We start from the raw sequence: 15754 nt of genomic DNA on the forward strand, positions 1-15754 counted from the left end.
TACGCAAAAGAAAGTCTTAAAATTTATTATTCTTTCTGTCCTGTTGAGTTCAAGGTGAAAATAGAAGTCCCAGGTGACCTGGGGTATTTTTTAACATTCAAGTGATACCTTGGAAAGGAAAATAACCTAAATTGGTGGCAGGGATTGTAGCATCTCATAAGAACAAGAGGACATGGTTTGGGTACATTCAGTGTAATGATCCAAGAAGAGATTTGGGATCTGCCTGGAATTGTACTTGTCTAGGTCTACTCTGAGGAACTTCAGGAGAAGAAGAGGAGTACTGGGTGGTGTGAAACAAATTATTTTATTGACAGGCTTTCCTAGCCTCTGGCAGAGGGTGACCTGTGCTTGGCTCCTCTCCCCTGTGCCTGTTGTTGGGAAATATTGAATGTCATTCTCTGCTAGGCTCAGTGTAGAACTCCTGTAAGACCACGGAAGCTACTGGGAAAGGCACTTCATGGAATTTTAATAGCTGACATTTATTAAATGCTTATGACATAGCAGACCCTGTTCTAAATACTTTATTATTCACACTAAGGAAATACTTAGACTGTATTTTAACTGGGAAGTAGGAGAAGACATGAACAAGTAACTAAATCACTTGAAGAAAAAGAAAATGATTAACTAGTTGAAGTTAGAACTTAGAATAGATTTTTATTTAATTAAGATATAATTTACATACAGAAAAATGAACAGATCGTAAATGTAACATTGATAATTTAAAAAAAAATATTTATTTATTGTTGACAGTATTACAGATATTCCTTCTCTCCCCTTTCCCCTCTTTGCTCCCACCACCTGCTTCCTGCCCCAGCCCAGGCCCTTACCACTCTATTGTCTGTGTTCATGGGCAATGTATATATGCATATAAGTTCTTTGGTTAATCTCTTTCCACCCCCTAAAGTTTATAATTTTTAACAAATGTGTATGACTGCTTAATTCCCTTTCCCACAGTTCTAATTTCTCTTATTGCAGATTAGTTTTGTGTGGAGAGCAGGTAATAGTTTTAACTGGAAGAAAGGGAAACCACCAAAGATGAAATTTCACATTTGCTGCTTGACCTCCACAAGGCTTTGGAAAAATGTTCCCCCCAGGCATGTAAAGTTTATAATTTTCAACAAATGTGTATGACTGCTTAATTCCCTTTCCCACAGTTCTAATTTCTCTTATTGCAGATTAGTTTTGTGTGGAGAGCAGGTAATAGTTTTAACTGGAAGAAAGGGAAACCACCAAAGATGAAATTTCACATTTGCTGCTTGACCTCCACAAGGCTTTGGAAAAATGTTCCCCCCAGGCATGTCATAACTAATGGACAGCTTTGATTGACTGGGTGCCTTGACTGACAACTATGAACTGTCAGGGCTGTTTTAATCTCCAAGCAGTTGGAATGGAAATGCAGGAGGATCCTTGCAGGGGGTGCTGACTGAGACGGCAGGAGCCCTCATTTGGTGAATTCCTTGTTTTTCACTGCCCTCAGGTCTCTCTGAATGTCTTCTTTGGAAAGCCTGGCCCCTGGTTTGAAGATTGTGAGCTGGATGGTGACAAGAACTCCATATTCCACGACACTGATGGCTCTGTGACAGGATACAAGGACACTTACGTGGGAAGAATTGACAACTACCTGATCCGCCATCCGAGCTGTGTGAACGTTACCAAATGGAACGCGGTGATCTGCAGTGGGAGCTACGCCCAGGTAGGCCAGGATGCGTTAGGATGCCTGCGTCCTTGCCAGCTCCTGACATCACCTCTTCTGTGAGGAGTGCTCTTCAGCGTGATTGACACTCTCCAAAGCATGATTTTCTCTAGAAAAAAAAAGCGAAAGAGCCAGCTGGTATTGCTCAGTGGTTGAGCGTCAACCTATGAACCAGGAGGTCATGGTTTGATTCCCAGTCAGGGCACATGCCCAGGTTGCCAGCTCGGTCCCCAGAAGGGGCGTGCAGGAGGCAGGATCAATGATTCTCTCTCATCGTATGTTTCTATCTCTCTCTCCCTCTTCCTTCCTCTCTGAAATCAATAAAAATACATTTTTTTAAAAAGTGAAAGAAAAAAATTCAGTAGGAACCATGGGCTCATAGAATTTTATTTCAAGCCCCCCCCCCCACTTCAAACCAACGTGGAAATATGAGTCCAAGAGGGGTGAGGGGATTTGCCCTTGGTTAAATATGGGTGGGATGTAGCTGGGGTGAGAACCTATCTTTCCCGAGTCTTAGGCCAGGCTTTTTGCCATGCTACCGCTCTGCCCCAGAGAGGGAGCTTTATTTCCTTCCAGGGTTATTATCTCTACTAAATATGGGAATCCGACTTGTGGGGCAAGAATATCAGTATCGCATGGAAAGTGAGATGTTTCCAGAGACAGAGCTAGGAATTGGAAATGAGTGGACAAGGAGACATTCAAGGAATTCTTTGAATGATATTACAATATAATGTTTATGAAAATATGAAAGGGATGATACAGACTGTGAAACACTTCTTTGGAAACATTAAGCTAGTGTGCATTTATTAACTGGGTGCCCGGTAGAAAAGGATGGATTAATTTGGGAGGTAGTACGTTGAGAGCACAGATACTTGAGCCAGCCTGCCTGGATTTGAATCCTGGCTTCATTTTTCCTTAAATATGAGTTGAGCAAGTTAATATCCACTCTGTTTCTGGGCACAATGAGGATAATGCTGGTTCCTCTCATACGAGGCTGGTGAGAAGACAGAATGCATGGATATATGTAAAGCATTTAGCCCGTGGCTTCGCACATGGGATAGTGTTTGCTGCAATTAGTATTATTTGAGGAGCAGAGCTCTAGGTTGCAACAATTATTTTAATAGTGATATTTGGATAGATAGAGAGGTTGCAGATGGGGGTGTCAGTTGCCCAGAATTTTGAAGGAAGCAGTTTTATTTCCATACTTTATATAATTAAGTGGTAAGATTTAACACTAGACAGTCGAGGGAGAAAAAAGATAAAGGAGAAGGGGAATTAAGAGCATAGACAGGAGAATTAGGGAAGAGCGAAGGACCTTCCAGGGGGCATTGGGCTCTGATAGTCCCAAAGCAGGAAAGAAGCCTGCCTTGTTGGTTTGCTCCTAAATGCTCGTATTTATAGGGAGGGTTCTTCTTGGGGAAGGACCAGCCTGTGATGAAGGCCCTTCCCGAGCTCTGGCTACTCTGCCTGTCAAGGGTGTGTTCATGGGTTCCTGCATTTCAACTTCTGAGGCTACTGTGGTTTCTGCCACTGAAACCTAGAGTGGGAGCTGCTTGGAGCAGAATTCTTCATTGCTCTCCTGATTTTGAATCATGACTGCTGAAGAATGCTATGTTCTTAAGTTAAAAAACAAACACTTTACAAAGATTTTTATCTATAGCTAAGACAAAGGATTTAAGAAGGATAAAAAAAGACTGGAGAGATTTTTCTGGTTTATTTTAATATACTATTAGCTTCACTGTTGTGGGCTTCCTTATTCCCATTCATTTTCATCATAATCACCCCCTAAAATTAAGTTGACTCATCAATAACCAGGAAGCGATAGAAATTCTAGAATTAAAATAAAACAAAAAGATTTTAGTCCTTTTGTAGCTGCAGTGTTAAATTTCTTGCGAGCCATGTGTGCGTAAGGTTGCATTTGTGTGTCTGTCTTAAAATGGGGTGTGCTCACTAATGAAAACTTTGTATTTTAAAATTACTATAAATGGGTCTATAAACTCTTTGATTTATGATGTAGTTGAGACTTGAACCTGATTCTTCTATCTTACAAACCAGGGTAGTAATTCTATTTTATTTGAAGATGAAGAAAGAAACAAGTCATCTAATACTTCCCAGGAGGCTCTGGGATGATGGGACTACAGGTTAGAAATTTTCTCCTGAGAATTTGGAATTGGGGCTGGGAGCTCAGATCTGCAGCCATTTGTTGTTACTGAGCTGATGGATAATAGCCTGGGTTTATAGGCAAAAGATAGAAGCAACTGGACCTCAAGGCAGAACAAACTTTATTTAGCTATTTGTAAATTTATGTTAATTGAATATCTGCTCTTTGCTACCTATTCTATGTAAACTATATTTAATTCTATATAATATAAACATTTTAGTTATATGTATTTTAAACCTTTAAGTGGTTTTAGTAGAGAAGAGGACTATATTGAAGTAGTCAAACATGAATGAGAGTTTAGAAGATTCTCTGCTTCAAAAGATTTATAATTGAGGAATCAGTTATGGACAAAACTGTAGAAATGACCAAAAGAGAAAAACAGAGAGCAGTATTGTGGATTAAATACAATATTCTGCAGATGTCATAATACTTATGGGGAAATCTGTTATAAGATACTTGTTTACTTGTTTTTTGTGTTTTTTTGTTTGTTTCTTTTTTTAAGAGTGAGAGTAAGGGAGAGAGAGAGAGAAGAGAGAGAGAGAGAGAAAGATCATGTGAAAGTGGAACATCTATCGGCTGCTTCCTGCACGCCCCCTACCGGGAATCGACACCAAAACCCGGACGTGTGCCCTGACCCGGGATCAACATGTGAAAGTGGAACATCTATCCGCTGCTTCCTGCACGCCCCCTACTGGGAATCAACACCAAAACCCGGACGTGTGCCCTGACCCGGGATCAAGCCGGCAACCTCTTGGTGTACAGGACAATGCCCAATCAGCTGAGCCACACTGGCCAGAGCAATTCTCATTTGTTTTAGGAAATTGTTCTGAGATTTGTTTTGAGGGAAGGCTTTGTTTTGGCAAGGAGCTCATGCCACTGGAACAAATTCAGGACTTTCAAATTTGTCTCGGTTTAAGATGTTTTTCCAGTTTTTGCAGAGTGCTTTATAACCCTTTTTCCTTTGAAGGGGTGAAAAATGACTTCTTGGGCTGATGTAGGTCATGGAAAATTGCAAGCCCAAACTCTAAGGTGTTTACATTTTCCCTCTCTTGCGTTCGAGGAAAGTCTCTCAGATTTGAGTAGAGAGTATCCATTTTCACATTAATTGACTAATTTCTTATATGTGCATTCTTCAGATTGAGGGATTTTTTTGGACAGGCTGCATAAGCCACAAAGGTTTTATATTCTGATGAATAAGCTGGCCTGTTGTGGTGGAAGAGATGATGACGGTCTTGGCTAGCAGAACGCATGGTCTGTTTTTGCCATTTCAGTTTAAGCAAGCTTCATTGTATGTGTGGCTTAAGATGAAGTTGGCTACCCCTCATTTAGTCTGGCATAGATCACAGAATCTCTCTCTCGAAACTAGAGACACTTGGCTTTGTGCTGGAAATGTTTGTTTGGCTCTCTAAGTGTTCATGCTCTTCCCCATGACTCTTAATTTATTTTTTGAAGGTCTATGTGCAGACATGGAGCACTCAGAATCTGACCATGACCATCACACGAGATGAGTATCCATCCTACCCGATGGTGCTTCGGGGCATCAACCAGAAGGCTGCCTTTCCCCAGTACCAGCCGGTGATCATGCTGGAGAAGGGCTACACCATCCACTGGAACGGGCCAGCGCCGAAGACTGTATTTCTATACCTCATAAATTTCAACAAGTATGTTCCCATTACTGTTACTTCACATAGCTGAGCAAGTAGGAATCTAGTGGAGAAAAATAGTAACACACCACCTTTGTAGCAAGTAAGGATGCCGATTTCTTGTACTACATTTCTCTTGTGGGGAGGCTGTATGTTTTAGGTGGATGGAATCAGGAGATTACACAAATTGAATCCTTTCATTTTTTTTTCTTTAAAAAAATTTTTTTTTATTGATTTCAGAGAGGAAGGGATAGAGCTAGAGAGATAGAAACATCGAAGATGAGAGAGAATCATCGATTGGCTGCCTCCTGCACATCCCCTACTGGGAGGGATCGATCCCGCAACCCGAGCATGTGCCCTTGGCCGGAATCGAACCTGGGACCCTTTAGTCCACAGGCCAACGCTCTATCCACTGAGCCAAACTGGCTAGAGTGAATCCTTTTATTTTGAAAGCATTTCTGTTTCTCTGCAGTCAGGGTATTGTGTGCAGAAAGCCATTTAACAATAGGTTCTCATATTGTCTGCTGAATACTTTAATTCCCCCCTTTCATTTCGAAAGCATTTCTGTTTCTCTGCGGTCAGGGTATTGTGTGCAGAAAGCCATTTAACAGTAGGTTCTCATATTGTCTGCTGAATACTTTAATTCCCCTTAGTTGGGATGGGAAGAAGTTCTATGTGTTGTTCCAACTGAGCACTGGGTTACCGAGGAAAGAAAAAGGTTTTTGAGGCCAAGGTTAGATTTGACAGAAGAGAGAGGTGTGGTTGATTAGTAATGTCTGCTATGGGTAAGAGGTGGAAGAGTAGTGGCATGAATGCCAGGCATTTGCCACTCCTGCCGATTTCTATTGCTTCTTGGTTTCCCAGTTGTCTGTCCTAATAATACTATTTATAGTCAAAGGCTCTATTTGTACATTAATTTATTCAAGCGTTTACTGTGTACCAGAAAATGATGAGGGAGAAAAGTACTTGCCCTCCAGGAGCTCACAGTATACAGGTAGAAAAAAACTCAAGAAAATCAATAAACTGATACTGTTTTTTAGTGGGCAAAGAATAGAGCACCTAATTCTAGCCTTGAGGAGCTGGGCCAGGCTGTGCTGAGAAAGCGATACTAAATGATCTGTTTTGTTACAAAAGCAACAGATTGAGGAAGGGCTAGCTCTGTTCGGGGACTGACGGATGCAGTGCCCTGGGAGCGCAGGGTGTGACAGGAGATGAAACCAGGAAGGAGTGATGCGCCTAGAAGGGCAGAGTGAAATCAGTCTAGACATGTGTGGTGGTTAACCAATGGGACTCCATGAAACTGTTCGGATATGTACCTGGAAAACTGAAATGGCTTATTCACCTGACTGGTCATAAAGTGCTAACTTTTCTGAACACTCTTAAAACACACAACTGAAATGAAGAGGTGCACATAGAACAAGCAGTTCTAAGTAAGTCAATTCCAAGGACTGGAGAACCTGGTGGATGCTCTTATTCTGAGCTGTGAGGTTTCTGGCACAAGTCCCACACGGAACCCTTACTGTTTTCCTGTGACATTCGTTGCTGCTTCTCTATGCCTTGCTGGAGAGTTGCACCTCTACCTATTGAGTCAACCAAGGACTCATCCTTATCTCTTCCTTTTCCCTTATTTCTTCATCTCAGCAGTGACCAAACCCTGTCAGTTCTGTCTGTAATGCTGTTGATATCTCTCCATTTATTTCTACCTCCACTGTTTGTGGTTGAGTTTAGGCCATTGTCATCTCTTGTCTGGGTCCTGCTGGGTCTCCCCACCTCTAATCCTTAGTCCACATTGTATCCAGGGTGAGGTTTCTGAAAGCCAATCTGCTGTTATCACTCCCATCAGTGAGCTGCAGAGCAGTCAAAGAAACAAATGAGGTTGGAGAGGACTTACAAGAAATATGAAAAACTTGTATCTGGCAGGTTATGAATTTTAGGTGAGATCCTACAGTCAAATGCTATGTAGGGTTCTGGTCAGTGTCATGCGTAACTTTTAAATAAATACCAAGTAAGAACATTATAAAGTGAAAAAAAGACTGAACCCAGAAGTTACAAAAATCCACATGGGCTCGGAGTTCAGTCAGACTTTCCTTGTTTAATTAGCTGAAAGTTTGCAAAAATTACATCATGGGCAAGAGGAAGAGATGGACAATCTTATTTTCCAAATTTAATATAATTATAGAGAGGTCATAGATTTTGTCACTTTAAAGGTTATAAAAGCTGGACTTATTCATTTAAACAAAATATGGAAAATACAGGAAAACATAAAGAAAATTGAAATAACCTATAATTTTCTTAAACAGGGTGAGGCATTATAAACATTTATAGTGTTCTCTCTCCGCCCTCAAGTATTTTCTGAGCATATAGAGATAATCAAAATTTATTTAACTACTCCCTTTCCCCATAGATATTTAGGTTGTTTTTCTCTTGTCCACTCCCCCTTTACTATTACAAATATACCACAGAGAACATGTTGTTTTAATGCATTTTGGTCTGCATTTCTAATTATTCTTTAGTGGTTTTAGTGGGTGAAACCTTTGTGAACAATTTTAAGGCCATGTTACTTATTGTTTAAAAATTTTAAATGATTGAAAAGTTCTGGAAATGGGTAGTGGTGATGGTTGCACAACTTTTGAATATACTTAATGCCTCTGAACTGTAGTTAAAAATAGCTAAAATGACCCTGACCGGTTTGGCTCAGTGGATAGAGCGTCAGCCTACGGACTGAAGGGTCCCAGGTTCGATTCCGGTCAAGGGCATCTACCTTGGTTGCGGGCGCTGACTCTCTATCCCTCTCCCTTCCTCTCTGTAAAAAATCAATAAAATATATATTTTTAAAAATAGCTAAAATGGTAAATTTTATTGGTGCATATTAATTTTATGTCTAAGGATTTTTAGGTAAGAAAAAAAACACTGTGGCAATTTGGTCATATACATCAAAGGTTTAAAAATATACATACTTTTGCCCTGGCTGATGTGGATCAGTTGGTTGGAACATTATCCTGTGAACCGAAGGGTTGTGGGTTTGATTTCCAGTCAGGGCACATGCATGTGGTTCAGTTCCTGGTTGGGATGCATGTGGGAGGCAGCTGATTGTTTCTCTCTCTCCCTCTCTCTTCTTCTCTCTCTAAAGTCAATAAAAACATATCCTCGGGTGAGGATTAAAAAAAGAAAAAAGAAATACACATACTTTTATATTTATAAATTTTATCACTAAGTACTTATCCTAATGTAGTAATAAAAGATAAAAATGTATTTATGGACAAAAAATTCTTTGGAAAGATTTTACTAGTGTGTACTTCTACTGTCAGGCTAGTGGTGTTTCATCCACCTTACTACATGTCCAACCATCTCACTTAATTTTATTATCCATTCACAGTGTCAAAATCCATCTTATCCAACTTCTATTCACATTCCTAGAAGTCCTGTTGAAACCAAGAAGTTTCTATAAGCCATGTGATTGTTGTAAAAATATTGATAAGAGAAACTGGGAAAACATTTAGAGGTGGATGATTCATTAGCACGTCAGGGCTCAGGACTTCTATCGTTAGTGGCTCAGTGCACAGCAAACATTTCAGGAGGAGAAAATCATGGCTAGTGTTTATACTAATATATGCTGTAATGCCCCAAATATATTGACTTAAATGTGAATTCATGTTTTAATTTTCTTTTCTTGGTAGGAATGACTGGATTCGAGTTGGCCTCTGCTATCCATCAAACACAGTTTTTCAGATTACTTTTGGCTTTTTACAGCGGCATAATGGCTCGTTATCCAAAATGGAAGATTATGAGCCTGTGAATTCACTGGAAGAATTGCAGAGGAAGCAGTCTGAGAGGAAATTCTATTTTGACTCCGGCACGGGGTAATTCAGTGCGACCAGCAAATGAGAATTATTGCTGTTTTTCTTTAATGGAGAAATTACTGGTTCTTCAGCCTAACTAAGAATAGACTGTGATGTGATGGCTCTTTAGACAAGCAGCTGATGTGGGTAATTCTCTGCTCATCGCTATTAGAGGCTTAGGGAACTAGAATGACTCATAATTATAGTTGGCTGTAGGAATTGAGTGAAGATGTTTGTCGTATACCTATTAAGGCAATTTAGAAAGAGAAATTATCCTTGTCAATAAAGAACCAGTAGGCCCAATAGAAACTTGAACTAATTTCTTTCCTATAACAACTCTTTACGATGATTATTTGCATATGATATAGTTCATATTTCAGTGAAAGCTCATTTTTCTTTTCCTTAAAGCTCTCTCTCTCTCTCAAGTTGACCTTGAGTTTTTAAAAATCACTGTATAACCGTGGCATGTTTGCTTTCAACTTTCTCTAGGCTGCATCTTTCCACTTTTTAATTCTAATCCTGTTCACCTGGGGTCCTGTTGGCTTTGTCTGCTCTTATCCAGTTACAGTCTCTCAGCCTTTGGGTGATGGTAGGCTTGATCTCCTGTACTCTTCCAGCAACTAGCATGCTCCTTAGCCATCCCTTAAGCTGATATTCCTCCTATGCCATTGTCTAGGCACCTGAGTAAAGACACTAACGTAAATAAGATGCATTTCTCCTGTGAATGCACAGTCCATTGAAGATATGGGCATGTAAAGCAGGTCATTGGAGAGTGAAGAATTTAAGTGCTAAAAGCCCTATGGTGGGATAGTCAGTGTGCCTTTTGAGGTGACCCAGATGTTCAGCCTAAGGTAACCAGTGACATCCCAAGAGCGTGACACTGGGACAGACTCCTGAATGAGCAGGAGGAGATGGACAAAGAGATGGGTGAAGAACAATGTGGATGGATGCATGGAGGCATGGAAGAACGTGGCATGGCATGTTTGGGGGAAGACAAAGGTTCCAACTGGGATGAGGGTGGCAAGTTTGATTTGGGGGAACAAGGTTGGGGGTTCAGGCAAGTGCCTTGTTAGCCTTTGAATGAGATGCAACTTATTTGCCCTCCAGCAGTCAGTGTGGTCAGCTTAAATCTTTTATTTATTTTTTATCATAGTTATCTTTGATTTTCAGTTTCTAATTAGACTTAACCTGCTTGGACTTTTACTCTCTACATGACAGAACTTCCACATTCCCAGTTGACTTTTCACAAAAATGAACAGAACAACCAAATTTGTAAGGACATTCTGGTGATCACAAATTAATGATTAAATGTGTAAAAAGGTGGGAAATGTGTCATCATCTGGGCCTAGAATCCCTCGGCCTTTGGGGTTTTAATTTTTTTTAATTACATTTATTTTGATGATTTTAATTGTCAAAAGGTCCATGCTAACCAGGCTTGTATCATTCCTTACATATAAAGGCTAAAATTACTGGATGTTGGGACAATGGCTGATTTTTACCTCATAATTGCTACTTGACCTCATATTAAAATGAGAATTTTTGACTTCAGTAATTGATTACATTTGATCAATCCTTTAGAACATTGACTTCCTTTGCTTTAGAAGGACTAGGTTTGCTGACAGATGTTGGACTGCTGCCTAGAACTTACTTTTCCATTCATCTTGGCAGTAGGAGGATAATTCAGAGTCGGTGGACTGCTCATTTCATTTGATTTTGGCCAAAGTACAGACAGAAGGACCTCAGGCCCATCTGCTCTTAGTAAACGTCGCAGGAATTGATTTGAAACCATTGCTTTTTGAATTGATTTTAAGCCAAACGAAACACAATTGCTGTTCTTGTTCAAATTTTGTGCCATAAACCAAAATGATTTATAAACCCAAAAAAAAAAAAAAACCATGCTGATTTACCAAATTCTAAACTCAATGCAAGTATAAAGTTTTCCAAGGGATCCTTGAGCCAAGCCAAATTCCATCCTCCCAAATCACCTGTTGAACTTAATTCAAACCAGAAATCAACTTTCATATCTTCTACAACGATGAATCAGGCTATCAAAATATTTTCTGAAGGAGTATTGAATTTGACTTAGGGGCCTAGGAGGATAGAAAGGAAAGAGAAACAACTTTATTAGTTTCATAATGTAGATTTCTTTTAGGGACTCTTTACCTTATTAGAGGAATATACCTTTTGGCCATGAGTTCATTTGAGGAGTTTGTGTAAGTTTTCGAGAGGCAGTCTAACACCCAGTGGGTTGCGTTCTGTTTTGTACAGGTTGCTGTTCTTGTATCTCAAAGCCCAAGGCCGCAGGGATGGCCACAGTTACTGTTCATCTCAGGGATGCGAAAGAGTCAGGATCCAGGCGGCAACAGACTCAAAAGAGACCAGTAACTGCATGGCCAAAGCATATCCCCAGTATTACAGGAAGCCGTCAGCCCTCAAGCGGATGCCAGCCATGCTCACGAAACCCTGTCAAGGCTGCGGGACCCGCCAGGTAAACGAGTGGGCTGTGGCCTGAAACAAGGTCGGAAGGTTCTTTGCAGTAGGCGCATTTTTGGGGGAAACATCTATATTGCCAATTTGTCAGTGTTGCATGGTTTCTCCTGAACTTTGGCCCATTATAGAATGTGATGCTCATAAGAAGGAACCTTGTCCAAATTATAATAAAGATACCTTCCTTCTCTGATACAGCAGTTCACCCTGGGTGACTGGATTTATTGGCTGTCATCTTCTCTTTCTCAGATGTGATTCTGCTGCACTGTTGTTTCTGGGTTTACATGTCAGTGATGTAGAAAATACTTTGTTTTATTGGCAGTGTGAAATTTCTCTTCTGAAAATGCAACTCCTGGAAATTGTTTTCTTTTTTGAAGGTGGAGAGCTCCTCTCTCCACCCCCCCCCCCCCCCCCCCCCCCGCTTCATTTTGAAGCAGATGCTATTTATTTGCCTGTAATTAAAAGGACAGGCTGGCTTTAGTTAGTTAGAAATGAAATACTTCTCCTGAAATATTTGTAATTAGCTGTTCTTCTTTCTCGAAAAAGCATTGCAATGAAAGGAAACCCAAAAATCAGGCACAGTGTTCCTTCCAAAGGAAGTCAGATCAATTCCAAGTACGAAAGAGGTGTAGCATTCATTAATACTTAATCTTTATATAAACAAATATGGGTTAAGGGAAATGATTCTCAAAGTGTGGACCCCTAACCAGCAGTAACAGCAGCACCAGGGGACTTGTGAGAAATCGGAATTCCTGAGCCCAATTCCAGTCCTACTCAACCAGCAATTCTGGGAGTGGGACCTGGCAGTCTGTGCGTTAACAAGCCCAGCAGGGGATTCTGATATGTGTCCACATTTCACTGGGCTAGAGAATGTTTTTAAAAGCAAGAATTGCCACAGAAATACATACTGCGTTTAGACCTGATAATGCACAAGGCTACTAAAGGTTTTCAAACTTCTCATCTGTACTCTCCTCAGTTCTGGGATGACTGAGTCCCAATTCAGAGTACTGGTCTGAAAAGGATCTTTAAAAAGACTTGTGACTGTGTTTGCATAAAATGTTTACAAAGATGTAAATACAAAATACTTTTATTTAGTCATTTGTAGAATTGACTTTATTAACAAGATCACAATTATTTGAAACTGTTGTTCCAGAAAATGAGGAAAATCTCATATTAAGCATGTATCAAAAGGTAGAATTCTAGGTTATGAAATAAGGTATAAAAGTTCAGGAAAACACTAGTTTGCCCTGGCTGGTGTGGCTCAGTTGCTTGAGTGTCGTCCCTACCCCAAAAGGTTGCTGGTTGGATTCCCACTCAGGGCATGTGCCCGGGTTGTGGGCTCGATTCCCGGGGTGTACAGGAGGCAGCTGATTGATACTGTCACTCACATCGATATTTCTCTCCTCCCTTTCTCTCTCTCTAAAAATCATTTAAAGCTAAACAACTAATTTGTTATAATTGAGTTTGTTTTGAGGCATCCTTTTGGAGGCAGATGCAATTGACATAAATATGGCACTTTTTCCCTGCTTAGGTGGTGTTTACTAGTGATCCTCATAAAAGCTACCTCCCCGTGCAATTCCAGTCACCCAGTAAAGTGGAGACTCAGCGCGGAGACCCGTCTGTCATCTCTGTAAGTACCATCTGGCGTGTCCACTACTTCAGCTCCTCACTTTTATGTTTTACCCCGGTGACATCAATTATTTTTGGCAACAATCACTTGTTTGTGACCACATTTTGATTATTGGTGGCAAGCAATACAATAGAGGTATAAATATCTCTTAAACATTTATGTTTCTAGGTAAATATATTTTTAAAAAACTTTGTCTGTTTATCGATAACTTTTAGGTAAATGTTAAACTGTTCACATTACTCTTCATTCATTAATAGTGTTACAGGCGACCCAGATTTCGTTTTTATAAGGGAAAAGGCATCTTGGGTTAAAAAATAATTGCCACAGGCGATCAAAATGTAGAAAACGGTGATTAACCTTGGTTTTTGAAACGTAAAAGGAACTTTCAAGTTGCTTGTTTAAAATGTGAGCAATGCGTTTTAAAAATTTTTCCTTGGCCTTTTAGTTTGAGGTTCCCTGGCTCCCAGTTTTCCGATGAGGAAAGTGAAGATGCAAAGTGTCGGCTGTCTTTCCTAAGTGGGGTAATAGCAGCACAGGCCTGAGCCTCAGTGTCAGCATTAGAATTTGGGCGAAGAGCCAAGCCAGCCAGTGCTAACCAGCTCTTGGCAGGTGGCCTGTCCAAAATCCGGCTGACTTGAGTGCCACCATATAAAGAGCTCTTTGGGGAGCAGCTATCCAGCCATCCAGCTCTTTCCAGCCAGGGCCTGGGCCCGGTCTCACGTGGTCTTTTTAGGAGCTCTGTTTTTTTTTAAAGTGGTGGGCAACACATTCACAAATCCACATAAATGTGGAAAAAATTCAACCTTACTCTTTATTTCGTTCTCAGTTTTTCATTGTGTTAATATATACATGTAACATAAAATTCACATCTTCATCTTTGTTAAGTGTGCAGTTCAGTGGTATGAAATACATTCATATTGTGCAACCATCACTACTCTCCATCTCCAGAACATAAATTTGACTTTTTGACAACTCTGAGTTAAGAATATTCCCACCGAAGGGGAGGGTGAAATGGGGAGTATTTTTTAATCAACAGACATAAAGTTTCAGTTGAGGAAGATGTTTAAGCTCTCGAGTTCCAGCTTGGTGTCTGGAGGGGCTCAGTTGTATAAAGGAAGCAAGAGCTGGGTGCAATGTTAGATCACTAGATAAAATTTTTGAAATTACAGTATAGTTGACGTACAACATTATGTTAGTTTCAGGTATACAGCATAGTGATTCTACATTTATATACCTTATGATGCGATCACTACAATATATCTAGTAATCATGTCAACAATATATTATTGACTATATTCCCTGTGCTATATACTCACTAGATAATTAAAGAATATATTGTTTTGCCCAAAAAACCTCATACAGGCTGTGCCACAGGCTCTGAAGACACTGTTTCACTCTATTGCTGTACACATTAGGTGCCTGGGACCCTAGAAAAGTCACAGGACATGGTTTTTTGTCATATTTACCAGTAGTACTTTCCACATGTGTTTCCTGAAGAGCCTTTGCTAGGACATGGCATTGCTTTATTTGGTTTTTATGGAAAGTGTTATATTTCCTTTAAGCATTAGGTTTTGGGGGAGGGACAATTTGAGTGTGTTGAAGATCATTTTATATTTTTCCCCAAAATGTATCTCAATTTTAAGTATTCAGATTTTTATTTTTATGAAATAAATAAGAAATGCCTCTTACTGCATTTTTAAAAATTTAATTTAAAATTTTCCATCACCATTTATACTCTCCATGCCCTCTTCCACCTCCACTCCTCACCCCCCCCACCACCACACACACACAATCACCACACTGTTGTCCATGTCAGATTTTTAAAAATAAGAGAATCACTTCCAGTCTTTCCAAATCTAAAATGGTACTTAATTTACCTCAAGCATTTCCAGAACCATCCTCTGGATTAGATAAATTTAAACACAGATAAAAGGCCATTTTGCTTCCTGGCAGATCAATAGTGATTAGAAATGAAATTTAAATATAATTTCTCCCAGCTTATAATTTTATAAATTTTAAACAAACAGTGTGCTTAATTCAGTATTGAATCATTTTTCAGTTTAGTAAGTTTTTTTTTATTCCTTTCTGGCTGAGGAATGAATGACTTTGGATGTGTTTAGAGTTCATTTTTTTTTTTTGGAAAAGGTATCAAACCGTTCATTTAAAGGGGACGACTGGAAATTATGCAGTAATATACTCGTGGCTTAAAAACTGGTAAAATTACCATATTTCCACTTTGATTTCAAAGGAGTTGAAACGATGGAGATGAGGCAGTCTAGCTCCTCTGATGTTCTAAACCTG

The 15754-nt window shown here is 39.8% G+C and overlaps 1 protein-coding gene across 2 annotated transcripts in view; it reads left to right on the top strand.

Moving 5' to 3' along the window:
* TMEM2 (transmembrane protein 2) overlaps positions 1 to 15754 on the top strand; it is a 71356-nt gene that overhangs the window by 50265 nt on the left and 5337 nt on the right. For both annotated transcript variants that reach the window (XM_005868323.2, XM_005868322.1), the window contains exons 17-21: positions 1478 to 1693; positions 5307 to 5515; positions 9175 to 9357; positions 11605 to 11824; positions 13355 to 13453. In XM_005868323.2, coding sequence (XP_005868385.1) covers positions 1478 to 1693; positions 5307 to 5515; positions 9175 to 9357; positions 11605 to 11824; positions 13355 to 13453 — 927 coding nt within the window. The remainder of the gene's footprint in view (positions 1 to 1477; positions 1694 to 5306; positions 5516 to 9174; positions 9358 to 11604; positions 11825 to 13354; positions 13454 to 15754) is intronic.

This window comes from Myotis brandtii, unplaced genomic scaffold, assembly GCF_000412655.1.
Source record: "Myotis brandtii unplaced genomic scaffold, ASM41265v1 scaffold266, whole genome shotgun sequence".
Lineage (NCBI taxonomy): Eukaryota > Metazoa > Chordata > Mammalia > Chiroptera > Vespertilionidae > Myotis > Myotis brandtii.